General features: G+C 52.4%; 1 protein-coding gene across 2 annotated transcripts in view; it reads right to left on the bottom strand.

Annotated features, from left to right (window-relative positions):
* Window positions 1-10,968: 10,968 nt before the first annotated feature.
* The window catches only part of ZRANB2 (zinc finger RANBP2-type containing 2), a 40,669-nt gene continuing 32,784 nt past the window's right edge, over window positions 10,969-18,853 (bottom strand). Inside the window, exons 9-10 of one of the 2 annotated variants that reach the window (XM_078621342.1) lie at window positions 18,248-18,505; window positions 10,969-13,137 (exon numbers count right to left, since the gene is read on the bottom strand). In XM_078621342.1, coding sequence (XP_078477468.1) covers window positions 13,032-13,137; window positions 18,248-18,505 — 364 coding nt within the window. In that variant the 3' untranslated portion in view covers window positions 10,969-13,031. Of the gene's footprint in view, window positions 13,138-14,916; window positions 18,506-18,853 lie in introns of those variants that run through there. The other variant, XM_078621341.1, reaches the window with a different exon arrangement.

The raw sequence follows: 18,853 nt of genomic DNA on the forward strand, positions 1-18,853 counted from the left end.
CCGTTTCAATGTAGTGGCATAACAGGTCCGTGCACCCAATATCATATTTGTGCCTGCTGAACAAATCTGAGAATTCGATGAGCAGAGCGCGCAGTGCACCCAACTGCACACTCGACAAATGACTGGAGCCCGCACACAGCGAATCTAACCACTGCAGGTCATCCCCCGATTGAAGTTTATGCGCTGGGACGGGATCAACGTGCGCAAAAAGCGCTCGTCCGCAGGGAGCGGTGCCACGTGAGCAAGCACGGTGCCCTGCGGAATAACGGCCGGCCGCGAACCCGCGTTCAGAACCATGACAAACGGGTCCCCGTCACCCCGTACCAATGTCTGAGCCACCGCCAAGTCCAAACCCCCCACAGCTCTGTTCGACGGACCCAAAAGCACGCCCTGCCCCGCAGTTTCCCCACCCAATGGCTTCCGCAACCGGAGGGGTACTAACATCTGTGAACCCGGGGGTACGTGCACCGTATGGGTCGCTAGCGCTTGGACCGTCGCACAAGCTATCCGCAATTTAGTAGGGTTAGACAAAAAAGAAATACGGCGACCCAATGGCAGCTCGATACACCCCTGATCCACCAGAATTTTAATGGGCATCTTAGCCAAAAAGTCTGTACCCAACAGACATGGAACCGCTAGGGAAGAAGAGACCAAAACAGGTCCCGATAATTTAATATCCCCTATGCAAATGCTCGCCCGAATCTCGCCGACAATGCCCAACGAGCCCCCATTCGCCGCGTAACATGGCACGTCTACCGGGAGCAGAGGCCGACATTGGACGGGGAGAATGTTGTAAATAAGGTCAGAGATGATAGTTGCTGACGCCCCCGTGTCCACCCGCACCCTGACTTCGATATCGTCTATAAAACCCGTAACCACAGACGCCCCGGCCGACGCGGCCACCATCCTGTGGCCCAACTCGGACCATTACATTTCTCCTGGCCCGCGAACAAACCCCCCTTTCCGAACCGAACCCCCGGCCCCCATGCGCACCTCCTCAGCCGCGAAGCGGTGGCCTACGTGTGACGTGTATGCGGACCGAGCATGTGTAGTGCCGCGACTTGCCGGGGGTAGTTGGGAGGACTTGGGCCCTTGGTCGTCGTCCGGTCGAGGTCCCGCGGCGCGCTGACATGGAGCGCGGCACCCGGACGCCACGTGGCCGCGAAGGCCGCAGTTGTAGCACGTGACGAGGGACGTCGCAGGTCTAGGTTGCTCCAGCTTGCAGGTCGATCGCAGAGGCGAACGACCCCCCGACCTCCCATCCCCCGGCCGCGCCATAGCGAATGCCTCCTCCCGTGGGCGGCTGACTTGAGGTTCGGTGTCCACCGGGGCAGGAGCTGAGACCGCAGCAGAAGCGCAGACGACCGGCTGTTTTCGTTTTAGGACCTCATGAGCCTGGATGCTCGTTGCAACTCGCAACGAACAAACGTCCACCTCGTCAGCCGTGTTGATGGGGACCCCCAGGTCCTGAGCCAGCGTCAGCAGCTGTTCCAATACCATGGCGTCCTGCCCCTCATCGTCCATGCGAGGGAAGGCGGCGTCTGCAAGAGCCAGCAGCGCTGTGCGGTAAGCGAGCGCCGTCTCCGTGTCCCCCTTCCGTCGCCCGTAGAAATGGTGGCGGCAGGCGGAGGGTGGACCATACACCTTGAGGCCCAGCGCGGCCTTGAGCGTGGAGCGGGCCGACCTTGGGGCGGACCTGAAGGCCGCGAGCGCGTTGTCGTCCAGCATCGCAGGTAGTGCCCGCAGCGCCGTAGTGTCGGACCACCCCGACATTTCCTGATGTGCGAGGAATCTCTGCTGGAAGGCGCCCCAGTCACCCCCTTCAGCTTTGAAGGCCGTCAGCGCGGGAAGTCGCTGCTGAAAAACCATGTCGTCCTCCGACAGGTGATTTTCCCACGACACGCCGTCGGGAGAGGAAATGGCGGCCCCCCTCACGTGCGGTTGATGGCCGCCCGCAGCGCACGCTGATGACGTGAGCGGCAGAGAGTGGAGGTCCCCGATCACGTGTTGCTCGCGATTCCCGCCAAAAGATGATGGCTCCGTAGAAATGGCGCCATTTTCAAAGTCCTTGGCGCGCAACACATTTTGGCGGGAATCACCGACGCGACCCCTCTCGAAGTCCGTCGACGTCCTCAGTCTTCCTAACGCGGTGATCTCCGCCAGGATGGACGCCGCCGCCAATAGCAGCTCCGCCAGACGAGAGTGTGCGTTGCGGAGTCCAGCGTCAGACCCCAGCTGATCGTCGGGCGGCCGAGAAGGGTCCTGCGGCGTCGGCATCTCCTCCTCCTCTCCTCCCGATGCTCGCTGTCCCAATTCGTCGTGGTCGTCCTCCCGGTCACACTCGTGAATCCGATGAGTCTTCCTTGTATCCATGACTTGAAGACAGGTTCACTTCTGACGCCAGTTGTAATATTTTCAATATTGGCGGGAGACGAGTTGACGGGGCAGCACTCTTTATTCACAACGGTTGCACACGTAACAGTCCCAACCGAGATAACACCTATGTCACACGTGCCTGACTCGGCCACGCACTCCGTCTTCCCCGTGGGGTACGCGCACCTACCTCTGCCTAGACTCAGGCTCTCCGGCTACGCTCTCCCTACGGGGAGCTATCAGACCCCTCTTGTCAGACTACGGGTCTCGACCACTGGGCTACACAGCCTGAGCCCTTACCAGGGCGTCGGACCGTGAATCCCAAGGCCTCGCCTCTGAGCCTCTCAGAACCCCGGCCCTTACGAGGGCAGCGGGGCTAGGGGTCCCAGGGCCTATCTCTTCCTCCGTCTTCTGTCTTCACTGGTTACCAACTCCCCGAGTGCCATCGCGCATCGCCTTACATAGCCCTCCGCTCCCGAGGGGGCGGAGCCTATGCGGACCGCGATGTGAACACCCACTCGATGTAACCAATCACCACGCGCTGCCTCACGATCCTCTCCTGCCAGCGCGTATCACCACTACACATACATACAGACATACATACAGACATACATACAGACAGACATACATACATACATACAGACATACATACAGACATACATACAGGCATACATACAGACAGACATACATACAGACATACAGACAGACATACATACATACACATACAGACATACATACCATTCTGGCGAATTGCCCGATGATGCTGGATGCAATTACCAGCGAAACGTCGTACTCAAATTGTAAATGTTGTGGCTTCAACACACCGGTGGGCTAAAGCAGTGAACTATTTGTCTTTTGTCAACGTGACACATTTTTACTGATTGGCCGTGTCGGGTGGTGGAGGGTTACGACACATTTATAAATAACGCGATCTAAACCCAAAAACGTTGATTATGAATAACATTGGTCGCGAAAGCCTACGTGTTAAACTATACATACATACAGACATACATACAGACATACATATAGACAGACATACAGACATACATAGAGACATACAGACATACATACAGACATACATACAGACAGACATACATACAGACATACATACAGACAGACATACATACATACATACAGACATACATACATACATAGACATACATACAGACATACATACATACATAGACATACATACAGACATACAGACAGACATACATACAGACAGACATACATACAAACAGACATACATACAGACATACATACATACAGACATACATACATACAGACATACAGACATACAAACATACAGACAGTCTTAACTGACTGTGATGTTTCCATCCTACCTGCTCATGTCAGCTGTTATTTAATGCTAATCTCTCACATTAACATAGCCACTTGCGTGCCAGTTACATGCTAATTCCTCACATTAACATCATGCTAATCTCTCACATTATCATAGCTACTCCCGTACCCACTTACATGTTAATTTCTCACGTTAACATCACTAGACCCAGCCACTTTTTTATGACCCTTGGGTTACACCTGTAATGAGAGCCATGTATGACTCACGTGGCGATCGGCTTGCCGGTCCCGCTTTGTAGCCAATGAGGGGAGAGCCTGGGAGCATGATCTCGGCGTGATCACGGCATGTTAGCTAAGGTGATTGGCCTGGCCGATCTTGGCCTCAGCTAATGGGAAGCCGGATCAGAGGAGTGGTCCCGGGAGTTGACGGGGAGTGATCTGGAGTGTTCGACGCTGACTACTGGAGATTGGCTTAGGGGTACCACGTGACCGAGGGGTTAAGAGGGGGGAGAGACGGAGGAGTCGGGAGCAGACCTGGGACCGAAGGAGCAGGAGCCACGCGCGTACGGGGCTCTGGGTGCCACGTGTGAGCGGTGCGACTTCGCTGGCTGTCTGCCCGCTTCCCGTTGTCTGTCAGCAACGGGGAGCGTGTGAGTGTAAACTGTGGAAGTTGGAAAATAAAGGACTGATTCCAGAAGCCGTCTCGAGAAGATTTATTACATTGGTGTCAGAAGTTCTTCTGGGACCGTTTGGACGATCTTCAAGATGTCCAAGCACCTCAGAAAGAAGAACCCGCCCGAGCCTCCATCGGAGGAAGATGTCGAGACGGACGAAGATGATCTGTTGGGGGCTACAGCTCCTCTGCCACTGGCTGCTGCTACTCTCCTCGACGCCTCTCAACGCCGACAGGGTGAAGATACGAACACCTCAGGGGCGAAGGACGGGTGGCGGCTGATGGCGGAGCAGATCGAGTCATTACGCGCAATTCTGCTGAGTTTGGTGACTGCGCTCAACCATGGGTGGAGCGCGGGAAACGAAGTCGGAGACGCCCGCGGCGTACGCTTGCCACCGCGGACATCGCCTTCCACAGGTTAAGGAATTTATCGCCGGGGGCGACTCGAGTGCTTTTACGTGTCGCTTCGAGTCGGCCTTCAGATCCGTGCGATGGACGGAGGCGGAGGCGCTGGGAGCGCTGCCCACGCTGCTGGACGATGTTTCACTGGCGGTCTTCCGCTCCATCCCGGCGTCCAAGAAGAAAACGCTTCGTGATGCATTTGCAGAGATGGCGGAGTTCTACGACCCGCCGACGTCAGCCACCAGAAAATTTATGTCGCGTCGTCGAGGATCGGAGGAGTCGCCTTTGGCTTATCGGGGGGCGTTGATGGCGCTGGCCATGGCCGCTTATCCCGACGCGACGGCCGATCATCTGGATCCTCTCATCCTTTCCCGTATGCTGGAGCTGTCTCAGGAGCTCAACATTTCGCTGCCGGTATGCGGCCACGAACCGCTCACATCGCGATGGGTGGCGCGCTGCCTGGACGCTAAGTTTAACATCAAGCGCTGGGACTAGATGGCGGCGTGGACAGGTAAACCCGAAATCGACGGCCCACCTTTAGGGTGGTCTCCACGACAGGTCGTCCACTGCTCCGACGACTCCGGCGACGACGAGATGGTGGCTGCTGTTCCACACTGGATCCCAAGACGACGGCTGAACGACCGGAGTGGCGACTACGCAAACCGACCACGTGCGGGGGCCTGGTCGACCGACCGCCGGCCGACAACGGCCACGTGCTTCAAGTGTGGCCGACGAGGCCATTTTGCCCGCGACTGCCGCTGCCGACCTCTGCCTTTGCCGCTTCCGCCGAATGGGCCTCCATCTCCTCCACCGGACGCGGAGCCGCGACACCCTCGGGCGAGTCGGCACAAATCGGACACCCGGCAGGTCGTGTCACATCATTCATCCACTCGCACTCATTCTTACACTCCTAAGGATAATTTTACTGCTCCTGCACCACTTACACGCTCTGCTACACAGTGGAAGAAATTGGCTCGTAGGGTTGTGGCTGCGGCGTCGGGCTCGTCGACGGTACGGGGTACCATCGACGGCGTTGACGTCCGTATTTTGGTGGACACTGGCGCGTCTGCCACCATCATTTCAGATGTTATTCTTCATCTTTTGTCTATTCCCACGTCGCGAATCCGCAGGGTTAATGACGCGTGTGTAGCTGCAAATGGGGGTAGCATGGGTATCTGCGGTCAGGTCTGTGTGTATCGCTATCGGGAATATTGCCGCTAAAGGATCCGTGTTGATCTCGCGCTCGGCTGGCCGTCCCATGCCTATTAGGCACTGATTTCTTGCGCCGCATGCCACTTAAGATACTGGTCGATCAGAATTGTTTAGAAATGCCGGGGGGTCGTAGGATGTCGTTCCTGCCTTCCCTGCTGGCCCGTTCGCCGCCGGGTGACACTGTTAACGCCATGGTCGCTGCCACGGTAGAAGTTCCATCGGGCTCACAAATGCTTATCCCGCTGCGTTACCGGAAACCCCTTCATGTTAAAAAGGGTGCAATGGACGTGCTATTATCCCCGTCTAATTCGGTGGCTAAATCCTTTTCCTTGGTGGTGGCCCAAACGATCGTACGGCTGGGTCAGGCCCCGTTCATACTGATTTCGCCACTTTTGACGGAAAACCGTGTGTTAAAACGCACACCGATGGACCGCCACGCGATCGTTCACAGGAACGGTAGATCTCGGACTTGTGCGGAGAAAATTCATATTTATCGAACGCGCAGAGGTCCGCTTTGCATTCGTTAATAGTACAGTATGCTGACGTTTTCAGTAAAAATTATTTGGATCTCGGCCGCAAGTCGCTTTTGTCACACCATATCGACAGATTTTGCGTCGATTTCCGCCGGTTGAATAAGATCTCCGTGGCGGACGCGTACCCTTTACCGAGGATGGATGACTCATTGGACGCTTTATCAGGGGCAAAATTCTTCTCCACCCTCGATCTGTCTTCGGGGTTTTGGCAGCTTCCCCTCGATGACGCGTTAAAAGCCAAGACGGCATTCCGCACGCCGCAAGGTCTCTGAGTTTAATCGGTTGCCTATGGGCTTGAATGCGGCTCCGGCAACATTTCAACGACTCATGGAATTGGTACTGGCGGGACTACAGTGGGAAACGTGCCTCATATATCTAGAGGATATCATTGTCTTCAGCCGTACGTTCGAGGAACACCTCCAACGCCTAGAGACGGTTTTTCAAAGAATGCGGACGGCTGACCTCAAGTTTAAACCTAAGAAATGCCACCTTCTGCAACACTCCGTCCGTTACTTGGGTCATATTGTCAGCTCGGACGGCGTGTCCACTGACCCTCTGAAAACCAAATGTGTTCGAGAGTGGCCCGCACCCACTTCAGTGGGTGACGTTCGGCGCTTTATAGGCTTTGCTTCCTACTATCGCCGATTTGTTAAGAACTTTGCCACGCTGGCTAAACCACTGCATATTCTGACGGGCAAAAATCAAAGGTTTAAATGGGGGCCAGAGGAAGAAAGTTCTTTTCACTCGCTTCGGGATCACCTCGCCACGGCGCCTACGCTCGATTACCCAGACTTTTCCCAGCCGTTCATCCTTGACACGGATGCTAGCGACATCGGCATCGGGGCCGTTCTATCGCAACGTAAAGATGGGGTTGAACGAGTGGTTGCGTACGGCAGTAGAGTGGTTGCATACGCCTGTACCGGCCGTACCTGTATGGAAGGAAATTCCTCGTTCGCACCGATCACGCAGCTTTGCAATACTCGTTGAAATTGGACCAACAGTCAGGCCAATTGGCTCGGTGGTTGGAATCGTTACAGGAATTTCCCTTCCATATCACGTACGGCAAGGGGGCCCGCCACGCTAATGCGGACGCGCTCTCCAGGCTACCACCCGTTCCCCCGTGCACTTGTCTGACGGGTAGGCATCGCTCCGGTTATGGGGGCGATGTCGAACGAGGGCGGCCGGGATGTACCAGTGGATACTGATGATACCCTGCGGCTGCCACACTCGGATTGGCTTGCGCGAGCAGGAGGCCGTTGCCTCGCTGGCTCCGCTGCGGAAATTGATCGGGAAACCGAGAACTCATTTGGCGGGATGGAAGTGGCGGATGTTCCGGGGCCAGGCGGGACTATTGATGTGCACCGATGGATTGTCTGACCGACCACGCCTGGTCGTGCCTACATCCCTTCGCCATGACCTGCTTCGCGCTCTGCACGCTGACAAATTGATGCACCTGGGCGTGCAAAAGACTTTGGCCGCAATGCAGAAAGATTTATTTTGGCCCGGCATGCCGGCAGACGTCAATGACTTTGTCTGCTCATGCTATGATTGTGCGAAGAGGAAACCGCCTCGGAAACATTATGTGCCGCCGTTACGTTCCATTGAGGTGTCCCGCATCAACGAATTGGTTGCTCTGGACATTCTCGGCCCGTTCCCTCCCTCGGCTAGGGGCAACAAATACCTTCTGGTCGGGGTAGAATATTTTTCTCGATGGCCGATGGCCTGGCCTCTGCCCGACCAGACGGCCGCGTCCATCACCGAGGCTTTCGTGAATGGTCACGTCATGGGTAAAGGAGCACCCGAGAGGCTGCTCACGGATCAGGGGCGAAACTTCTCCTCCAAATTGCTCAAGGATGTTTGCGATGCGCTGGGCACAAAGAAAATCCGCACTTCCCCTTACCATCCGCAAACGGACGGCATGGTGGAACGATTTAACCGCACCCTCTCGGCTATGCTTTGTCACACGGTCAGTGAAAAGCAGACGGATTGGGACTTGCACATACCGGGCGTCTTAGCGGCATACCGCATGGTTCCGCAACGCGTCCACGGGATATTCGCCGTTTTTCTTGATGTATGGTCGTGAGAACGTACCCCCCATTGATGTGCAATTGGGTACGCCGAGGAAACAGCGTCCCTTTCATGTGTTGAGAGTGTGTGTGTGTGTGAGTACATGTGTTGAGTGTGTGTGTGTGCGTGCGAGTGTGCAGGATGATCACGTGTGTGTGTGTGAGTGCGTGTGTGTGTGAGTGTGTGTGTGTAGGTGTGTGTTGAGAGTGGAAGAGGTCACCCCCTGTGAGTGGCTGGCTGAGGTGCCATCTGTTGAGGAAGTACTTAAGGCGATCCGGAGTCTGAGACCAGGAAAGGCACCGGGCAGAGATGATCTCCCAAGCGAAATGCTGAGGGAGGGTGGCGTTTGTGCACAGACTGCCCTATATGACATCATAACAACGACGGCCCGTACGCAGGCAAGGAACGAGAGGTATGCGCGTCGATCGCGTAACCACATGCCCTGGTCGGTGGGCGATCAGGCATGGCTCCACTGCCCTCAGGTGCCGGTGGGCACATCCCCTAAATTGCACAGGCCTTGGCGAGGACCTGTCACGTTGGTGGACATTCCGAATCCACAGAGTGTTCGCGTCCAATACGGAAAACGTCGGTGGTACGTCCATTCGTCGCGACTCAAACCCTACGTTGACCCGCGTACCGACACCTCATCTCCACTTGTTGACCTGCCGGGGTCCGCTGTGCCGAATACGCCGCTTGCCAAGCCCGTCGATCCCCAGCGGGACTGTGTTGTGCCACCCACAGATGAACAGGTTTTGAGGGCTTCTGAGACTCAATCCGCCGTTACCTCCTCCAACGGGACCTGCCCTGGACACGACCGAAAACGAACAATCTTCTTCACGCCTACCACCTCCTGTCAAACCGGCGGCAAGGCGTCGCGTACGCGGTCGAAATCTCTTCCGTTTCGATAGCGTTGATTGCCTTGCAGTCTCTTCCCTGTCGTTACCGCGCTGCAGGGGCGCCATAATGTACGTCTGGTTGTTCATGGGTGAACTTTGTTGTTGTTCAGGCGCATAGACGCCCATTTCGCCCTTCGTGGTTAATGCGTCTTCGGCGCCCTAATAAGCAATTTTATGGAACCGGCTTGTCACCTTTTTTAAATCCTTTATATTAAGTTCGCTGGCTTGCTTAGGACCGTGCAAATCTTTCGGTCGTTTTTTAACCCACTTCCTGTGATCCAATCGAGCTGACATTTTGCACACAGACTCGTTGTGCGTGACAATGCATTTTCGTGAAAACGTTTTTTTCAAAATTTTACACTGTTTAGGGAATTTTTTTTTTCATATTTAATTACCAATTGTTTAATGCTGCCAGACAATCATCTGACCCATAGGTGGCAGCCATCTCAAGCCAGAGGACGAGAGGACTCTAGCCGCCCCGATGCCACGCATATAAAGGATTTATTGTGAAAAACTTTGTTTTTACGGGTTTACTTGTCCCAGCCGAGACGGCTGAATTTTTCACCGGGGGGGGGTGGTGATGTAATAAGAGCCTATGTCAGATTCACGTGGTGATCGGCTTTGCCGGTCCCGCTTTACAGCCAACTGGGGAAGAGCCTGGGAGCATGGCCCCGGCGTGATCACGGGATGTCAGCTAGGGTGATTGGTTCTGCTGGTCTTGGCCTCAGCCAATGGGAAGACAAGTCAGGGGCGTGGTCCCGGGAGTTGATGCGGGATCTGGAACATTCGGCGCAGGCTGTTGAGGATTGGCTGGAGTGTACCACGTGACCCAGGCATTAAATAAGGGGAGAGAGAGACACGGGTTCAGACACGGAAGAGAGGGAGAGGCCACGCGCGAGTGGGGCTCTGGGTGCCACGTGGTGGTGGGTCTCTAGGGACTGTCTGCCCGCTTCCCGTTGCCTGCCAGCAACGGGGAGTGTTTGTGAACTGCAAAGAAAGTGAATAAAAGGACCGATTCTACAAGCCGTCTCCAGCGTGTTATTACACACCCACTCACTCACCCCACCAACTCACCCTCCACTCACTCACCCACTCACCCCACCAACTCACCCTCCACTCACTCACCCACTAACTCATCACCCACTCACCCTCCACTCACCCACTCACTCACCCACCCACCCACTCACTCACTCACCCAATCACCCATCCACTCACCCACTCACTCACCAACCCACTCACTCACCCTCCACTCACTTATTCACTCACCCTCCACTCACTAACGCACCCCCCCCCCCACTCACTCAAGCACCCACTCACCCATCCACCCACTCATTCACCAACCCATTCACTCACTCATCCTCCACCCACTCACTCACTCACCCTCAACCCACTCACTCACGCACTCACTCACCCACTCACCCACCCACCCATCCACTCACTCATCACCCACTCACTCACCAACCCACTCACCAACCCACTTCACCCACACACAGAAAGCAGGGAGTCTGTGTGGTAGTGAATTTCATTCAGATTTAATAATGGCCAGTTCACAGTCTGTATGTGTCTGTGTTTGACTGTGTATGTTTCTGTGTGTGTCTGTGTATGTTTCTGTGTGTGTCTGTCTGCGTGTGTGACTGTGTGTGTCTGTCTTCTGTCTGCGTGTCTGTGTGTCTGCGTGTGTGTGTGTGTGACTGTGTGTCTGTGTGTCTGTCTGCGTGTGTGTCTGTGTGTGTGTCTGTCTGCGTGTGTGGCTGTGTGTGTGTGTCTGTGTGTCTGTCTGCGTGTGTGACTATGTGAGTGACTGTGTGTGTCTGTCTTCTGTCTGCGTGTGTGTCTGTGTGTGTGTCTGTGTGTCTGTCTGCGTGTGTGACTGTGTGTGTCTGTCTTCTGTCTGCGTGTCTGTGTGTCTGCGTGTGTGACTGTGTGTGTGGCTGTGTCTGTGTGTGTCTGTCTGCGTGTGTGTCTGTGTGTGTGTCTGTGTGTCTGTCTGCGTGTGTGGCTGTGTGTGTGTGTGTGTCTGTCTGCGTGTGTGACTATGTGAGTGACTGTGTGTGTCTGTCTTCTGTCTGCGTGTGTGACTGTGTGTGTGTCTGCGTGTGTGTCTGCGTGTGTGTCTGTGTGTGTCTGCGTGTGTGACTGTGTGAGTGACTGTGTGTCTGTGTCTGTCTGCGTGTGTGTCTGTGTGTCTGTCTGCATGTGTGGCTGTGTGTGTGACTGTGTGTCTGTCTTCTGTGTGTGTGTCTGTCTGTGTGTGACTGTGTGTGTGTCTGTGTGTGTCTGTGTGTGTGTCTGTGTGTGTGTGTCTGTCTGTCTGCGTGTGTCTGTGTCTGTCTGTGTGTCTGCGTGAGTGACTGTGTGTGTCTGCGTGAGTGACTGTGTCTGTGTGTGTCTGTGTGTCTGTGTGTGTCTGTGTGTGTCTGTGTGTGTGTCTATGTGTGTCTGTGTGTAGTGGTCAGCGCTATGCTGCGCTACAAACCGGTCCTGGGCCTCCCCTGGTGTAGCGGTGAAGGTGGTGATGGTGGTGATGGTGGTGATGGTGTAGTAACATCGCTAGCACAGGGGAGACAAAGGCGGCCGGGCGTGGTGCTGGCCACCCACCCCTCGTGTGCCGTGCCAGCCTTCCATAGGTCCTGCTACTCGCTAGCAGCACTTGGCCCTGCAGTCTGTTACATGCTATACGGGGGATCTTTGTCTTTGTGAGTTATAACTCTGTGTGTGTCTGTGTGTGTCTGTGTGTGAATGTCTGTGTCTCTGTGTGTGAATGTCTGTGTGTCTCTGTGTGTGTGTATGTCTCTGTGTGTGTGTCTGTGTGTGTGAGTGAGTTATAACTGTGTGTGTCTGTGTGTGTCTCTGTGTCTCTGTGAGTGTCTCTAAATGTGAGTGTCCGTGTGTCTGTGTGTGTCTCTGTGTGTGTCTCTGTGTGTGTCTGTGTGTGTGTCTGTGTGTGTGTGAGTTATAACTCTGTGTGTCTCTGTGTGTGTGTCTCTAAATGTGAATAGCTGTGTGTCTGTGTGTGTCTGTGTGTGTCTGTGTGTGTGTGTGTGAGTTATACCTCTGTGTCTCTCTGTGTCTATGTGTCTGTGTCAATCTGTCTGTGTCTGTGTGTCTATGTGTGTCAATCTGTGTCTGTGTGTCTATGTATCTGTGTCTCTGTGTGTGTAAATCTGTGTCTATGTGTGGCTCTCTGTGTCTATGTGTATATGTCTCTGTGTCTATGTGTGTGTGTTTCTGTGTCTCTGTGTGTGTCTATGTGTGTGTCTCTATGTGTCTGTGTCTATGTGTCTGTGTGTCTATCTGTGTAGTGTGTGTGTCGATGTGTGTGTGTCTGTGTGTCAATATGTGTCTATGTGTCTGTGTGTCTGTGTGTGTGTCTATGTGTCTGTGTCTATGTGTGTGTCTCTATGTGTCTCTGTGTGTCTCTCTGTGTCTGTGTGTCTATGTCTCTGTGTGTATATGTGTGTGTCTCTGTGTCTCTGTGTCTATGTGTGTGTCTCTGTGTCTCTCTGTGTCTCTGTGTGTGTCTCTATGTGTCTCTATGTGTCTCTGTGTGTCTTTGTGTCTGTGTCTCTGTGTCTATGTGTCTGTGTTTGTGTCTCTCTGTGTGTCTGTGTCTATCTGTGTGTCTGTGTCTAAGTAGTTTTTTTGGGGAGAGCGCGATGCTGAGGACGACTTGGAGGATCTGGAGACACACAGAGACACACAGAGACAGAGAGACACACAGAGACACACAGAGACACACAGAGACACAGAGACACACAGAGACAGAGACACACAGAGACACACAGAGACACACAGAGACACACAGATACACACAGAGACACACAGAGACACACAGAGACACAGAGACACACAGAGACACACAGAGACACACAGAGACAGAGACACACAGAGACACACAGAGACAGAGACACACACAGAGACAGAGAGACACAGAGACACACAGAGACAGAGAGACACAGAGACACACAGAGACAGAGACACACACAGAGACAGAGAGACACAGAGACACACAGAGACAGAGAGACACACAGAGACAGAGAGACACAGAGACACACAGAGACAGAGAGACAGAGAGACACAGAGACAGAGAGACACAGAGACACACAGAGACAGAGAGACACACAGAGACAGAGAGACAGAGACACACAGAGACAGAGAGACACACAGAGACAGAGAGACAGAGAGACACAGAGACACACAGAGACAGAGAGACACACAGAGACAGAGAGACAGAGAGACACACAGAGACAGAGAGACACACAGAGACAGAGACAGAGAGACACAGAGACACAGAGAGACAGAGAGACACACAGAGACAGAGAGACAGAGACACACAGAGACAGAGAGACACAGAGACACACAGAGACAGAGAGACAGAGAGACACACAGAGACAGAGAGACAGAGAGACACACAGAGACAGAGAGACAGAGAGACACAGAGACACAGAGACACACAGAGACACACAGAGACAGAGAGACACACGGAGACACACAGAGACACACGGAGACAGAGAGACACAGAGACACACAGAGACAGAGAGACACACAGAGACACAGAGACACACGGAGACAGAGAGACAGAGAGACACAGAGACAGAGAGACACACAGAGACAGAGAGACACAGAGACAGAGAGACACAGAGACACAGAGACACAGAGACACAGAGACACACAGAGACACACAGAGACAGAGACACACAGAGAGACACAGAGACACACAGAGACACACAGAGACAGAGACACACAGAGACAGAGACACACAGAGACAGAGAGACACACGGAGAGACAGAGACAGAGAGACACATGGAGAGACACAGAGACACAAACAGAGACACAGACAGAGACACAGAGAGAGAGACACAGAGACACAGACAGAGACACAGAGACACAGAGACACAGAGAGACACAGAGACAGAGAGACAGAGAGACACACGGAGAGACACAGCGAGACACAGAGACAGAGAGACACAGAGAGACACAGAAAGCCAAAGAGACAGAGACACACAGACACAGAGAGACACACGGAGAGACACAAAGACAGAGAGACACACGGAGAGACACAGAGATAGAGAGACACACACAGAGACACACACACAGAAAGAGACACACACACAGAGACAGAGACACACACACAGAGAGACAGACAGAGAGACATAGACAGAGAGACACACACACACAGAGAGACAAAAAGACAGAGAGACAGAGAGACACACACAGAGAAAGATAGAGACAGAGAGACACACAGAGACAGAGACACAGAGAGACAGACAGACACACAGAGACAGAGACACACACAGAGAGACACACAGAGACAGACAGAGAGACACACAGAGATAGACAGAGAGAGACACACACACAGAGACACAGAGACACAGAGAGACAGACAGACACACAGAGACAGAGAGACACATACAGAGAGACACACACAGAGACAGAGAGACACACACACAGACACACAGAGACAGACAGAGACACAGAGACAGACAGACAGAGAGACAGAGACACAAAGAGACAGGGAAGAGATATTTTGTTAATCTTGTTCAATGACACAGCGTGACATCACAGTAACACGGCATGACATCACAGTAACACGGCATGACATCAAACTAACACTGCATGACATCACAGTAACACGGCATGACATCAAACTAACACGGCATGACATCACAGTAACACGGCATGACATCACAGTAACACGGCATGACATCACAGTAACACGGCATGACATCACAGTAACACAGAATGACATCACAGTAACAGTGTGTGACATCACAGTGACAGTGTGTGACATCATTGTAACACAGAATGACATCACAGTAACACGGCATGACATCACAGTAACACAGAATGACATCACAGTAACAGTGTGTGACATCATAGTAACACGGAATGACATCACAGTGACAGTGTGTGACATCATTGTAACACAGAATGACATCACAGTAACACGGCATGACATCACAGTAACACAGAATGACATCACAGTAACACTGCATGACATCACAGTAACACAGAATGACATCACAGTAACACGGCATGACATCACAGTAACACAGAATGACATCACAGTAACAGTGTGTGACATCATAGTAACACGGAATGACATCACAGTGACAGTGTGTGACATCATTGTAACACAGAATGACATCACAGTAACACGGCATGACATCACAGTAACACAGAATGACATCACAGTAACACTGCATGACATCACAGTAACACAGAATGACATCACAGTAACACGGCATGACATCACAGTAACACAGAATGACATCACAGTAACACGGCATGACATCACAGTAACACAGAATGACATCACAGTAACACGGAATGACATCACAGTAACACGGCATGACATCACAGTAACACAGAATCACAAATGTAGCATTCTCAGCAAGAACGTAATCAACCAGGTAGGGTGTTGACTGTTATGTTATCCGACTCTCTGTTGTATAACATTACATGTCTAAGTATACTACTAGATTTGATAATTGGTTTTTTACCCTTCTATCTGGCAACAAAATTGACACCTTTTTTACAAGGAGTCATGTTTGCATAGACCGCAATACCTGCAGTCGTAATGCAAACAAAACACACAACTCTGATAATGTGTGTGCACTGTCCTTGAAGTTGATTGGTCCACACCCGAGACAGCTTTTCTTAGAGCCTCGTCTCACATGGGTTGGACCAGATGACGCCAAAAGTCACACGTATTATGGCTGCAGGTATTGCGGTCTATGCAAACATGACTCCTTGTAAAAAGGTGTCAGTTTTGTTGCCAGATAGAAGGGTAAAAAACCAATTATCATATTTTTACTGGCAAATGAGGTTCCCATAGTGTAGATGCTTGCCCCGAGCTCTGATACTCTGATGGTGCATTGTCTTTGAGTTGTGCGCCTTTTGGCGTCATCTGGTCCAACCCATGTGAGACTAGGCTCTAAAGAAAGCTGTCTCGGATGTGGATCAATCAACTTCAAGGACAGTGCACATTATCAGAGTTATGTTCTTTTGTTTGCATTATGACTGCAGGTATTGCGGTCTATGCAAACATGACTCCTTGTAAAAAAGGTGCCAGTTTTGTTGCCAGATAGAAGGGTAAAAAAAATATTATCATATTTTTTTTTTACTGGCAAATGAGGTTCCAATGGTGTACTAGATTTGTGTTTCTATTTCATTTGCACCCGATGACGATTGCTTGTGTTGCGATCGAAACGTCGTGGTATGCTAGTATGTAATTCCTTACTTTCTCTTGGTACATCACTTGAACCAAACAACTACCAGACAGTGAATTACTGCAGCTACATACTATTAACATTCCTTCCCTTTATTAATGCCACCCCTACCCCCTCCCTTTGATGCTGCTAATCCTGCATAATGCACGGGCATAATATGACTTTGAAACCCCCCGCCCACCTCCTACGCATTTCACAAGTAGTTACTAATCACATACCTGCATTTCCCATAAATATGCTAAATTCTCTGTTGATATGCAAATTATTTTGTCAAGGCGCCCTTCCCCCTCCAACCCAGCTTAAATATACGCTGCCAAGCCTGGTGGTGCTCATTCAGACGCTGTCTTTGCGACAGCCCTGTTCTTCTGAACACCACCAAGCTTGGCAGCGTATATTTAAGTATATATTTAAGTATATACGCTGCCAAGCTTGGTGGTGCTAATTCAGACGCTGTCTTTCCGACAGACCTGTTCTTCTGAACACCACCAAGCTTGGCAGCGTATATTTAAGTATATATTTAAGTATATACGCTGCCAAGCTTGGTGGTGCTCATTCAGACGCTGTCTTTGCGACAGCCCTGTTCTTCTGAACACCACCAAGCTTGGCAGCGTATATTTAAGTATATATTTAAGTATATACGCTGCCAAGCTTGGTGGTGCTCATTCAGACGCTGTCTTTCCGACAGACCTGTTCTTCTTCACCTGAGGACGGCTGCTTGCGTTGTGGCCGAAACGTCGTGAGAATTGTACTTTATTATGTTTTACTTTTATTAGTTTATTATTTCCCTTCTACGTGACGACTTTACCGAAAGAACCAAGAAGATCCAGAGAGTATTGTCTTCGTGTGTGTAGGTGTCACTGTGGGGTAGGAGTCATCGCTATGCTGCTGCTGCTGCTGCTACAAAAGCCGGTGACCCGGGATGGATTTCCCGCTCACGGTCAACAGCGGTGATAGCGACTGTCTGAAGCGGTCCTGGGCCTCCCCTAGGTCGACTCAGCCTCACGTTCGTTACCTGGTGAAGCGGTGGTGGTGGTGGTGGTGATGATAGTGGTGGTGATAGTGGTGATGGTGGTGGTGATGATGATGGTGGTGATGGTGGTGAGTGGTGGTGGTGATGGTGGTGGTGGTGATGATAGTGGTGGTGATAGTGGTGATGGTGGTGGTGATGATGATGATGGTGATGATGATAGTGGTGGTGGTGATAGTGGTGATGGTGGTGGTGATAATGGTGATAATAGTGATGATAGTGATGATGGTGATGGTGATGATGGTGGTGACGATGTCACCGTGTGACTCTGTGTGACCATGTTTCATGTGACCGTGTGGACCGTGTGTGACCATGTGATCACGTGACCCCGTGACCCCGTGACCATGTGATCACGTGATTGTGTAACCATGTGACCATGTGACCATGTGATCACGTAATCATGTGACCCCGTAACCATGTGACCGTGTGTGACGCCGTAACCTCTTGACCCCGTGACCCCGTGACCACGCGTGACCGTGTGTGACCATGTGACCACGTGATCGTGTGACCGTGTAACCATGTGACCAAACCTGTCCCGTGAGCCACGCTGCTGCCGCTGCTGCCGCCGCTGTTTTTGGTGAGCGGCGGTCGGTGAGGAGCTGGAGGAGTGAGCTGGTGAGCGGTGAGCTGGTGACGAGTTGGAGGAGGAGGTGGTGGAGGAGGTGGAGGAGGAGGTGGAGGAGGTGGAGCGCCGATGGCGACGGTGAGAGACGGAGGATTTGGACGATTTGGAGGATTTGGACGAACTGGAGGAACTGGAGGAGTGGCGACGTTTACGAGACGCGGATCTGAAGGGTGAGGGGGGGGGGGTAGAGATAGTCAATTAGTCAGTCGCTCAGTCAGTCACTCAGTCACTCAGTCAGTCAGTCAGTCACTCACTCAGTCACTCAGTCAGTCACTCAGTCACTCACTCAGTCAGTCACTCAGTCACTCACTCAGTCACTCAGTTACTCAGTCAGTCACTCAGTGACTCAGTCACTCACTCACTCAGTCACTCAGTCAGTCAGTCACTCACTCACCTACTCACCTACTCACCTACTCACTCAGTCAGTCAGTCACTCACTCACTCAGTCACCTACTCACTCACCCAATCACCTACTCACTCAGTCAGTCAGTCAGTCACTCACCTACTCACT

This window comes from Lampetra planeri, chromosome 81 (assembly GCF_965212315.1).
Source record: "Lampetra planeri chromosome 81, kcLamPlan1.2.h2, whole genome shotgun sequence".
NCBI classification, from domain to species: Eukaryota; Metazoa; Chordata; class Hyperoartia; order Petromyzontiformes; family Petromyzontidae; genus Lampetra; species Lampetra planeri.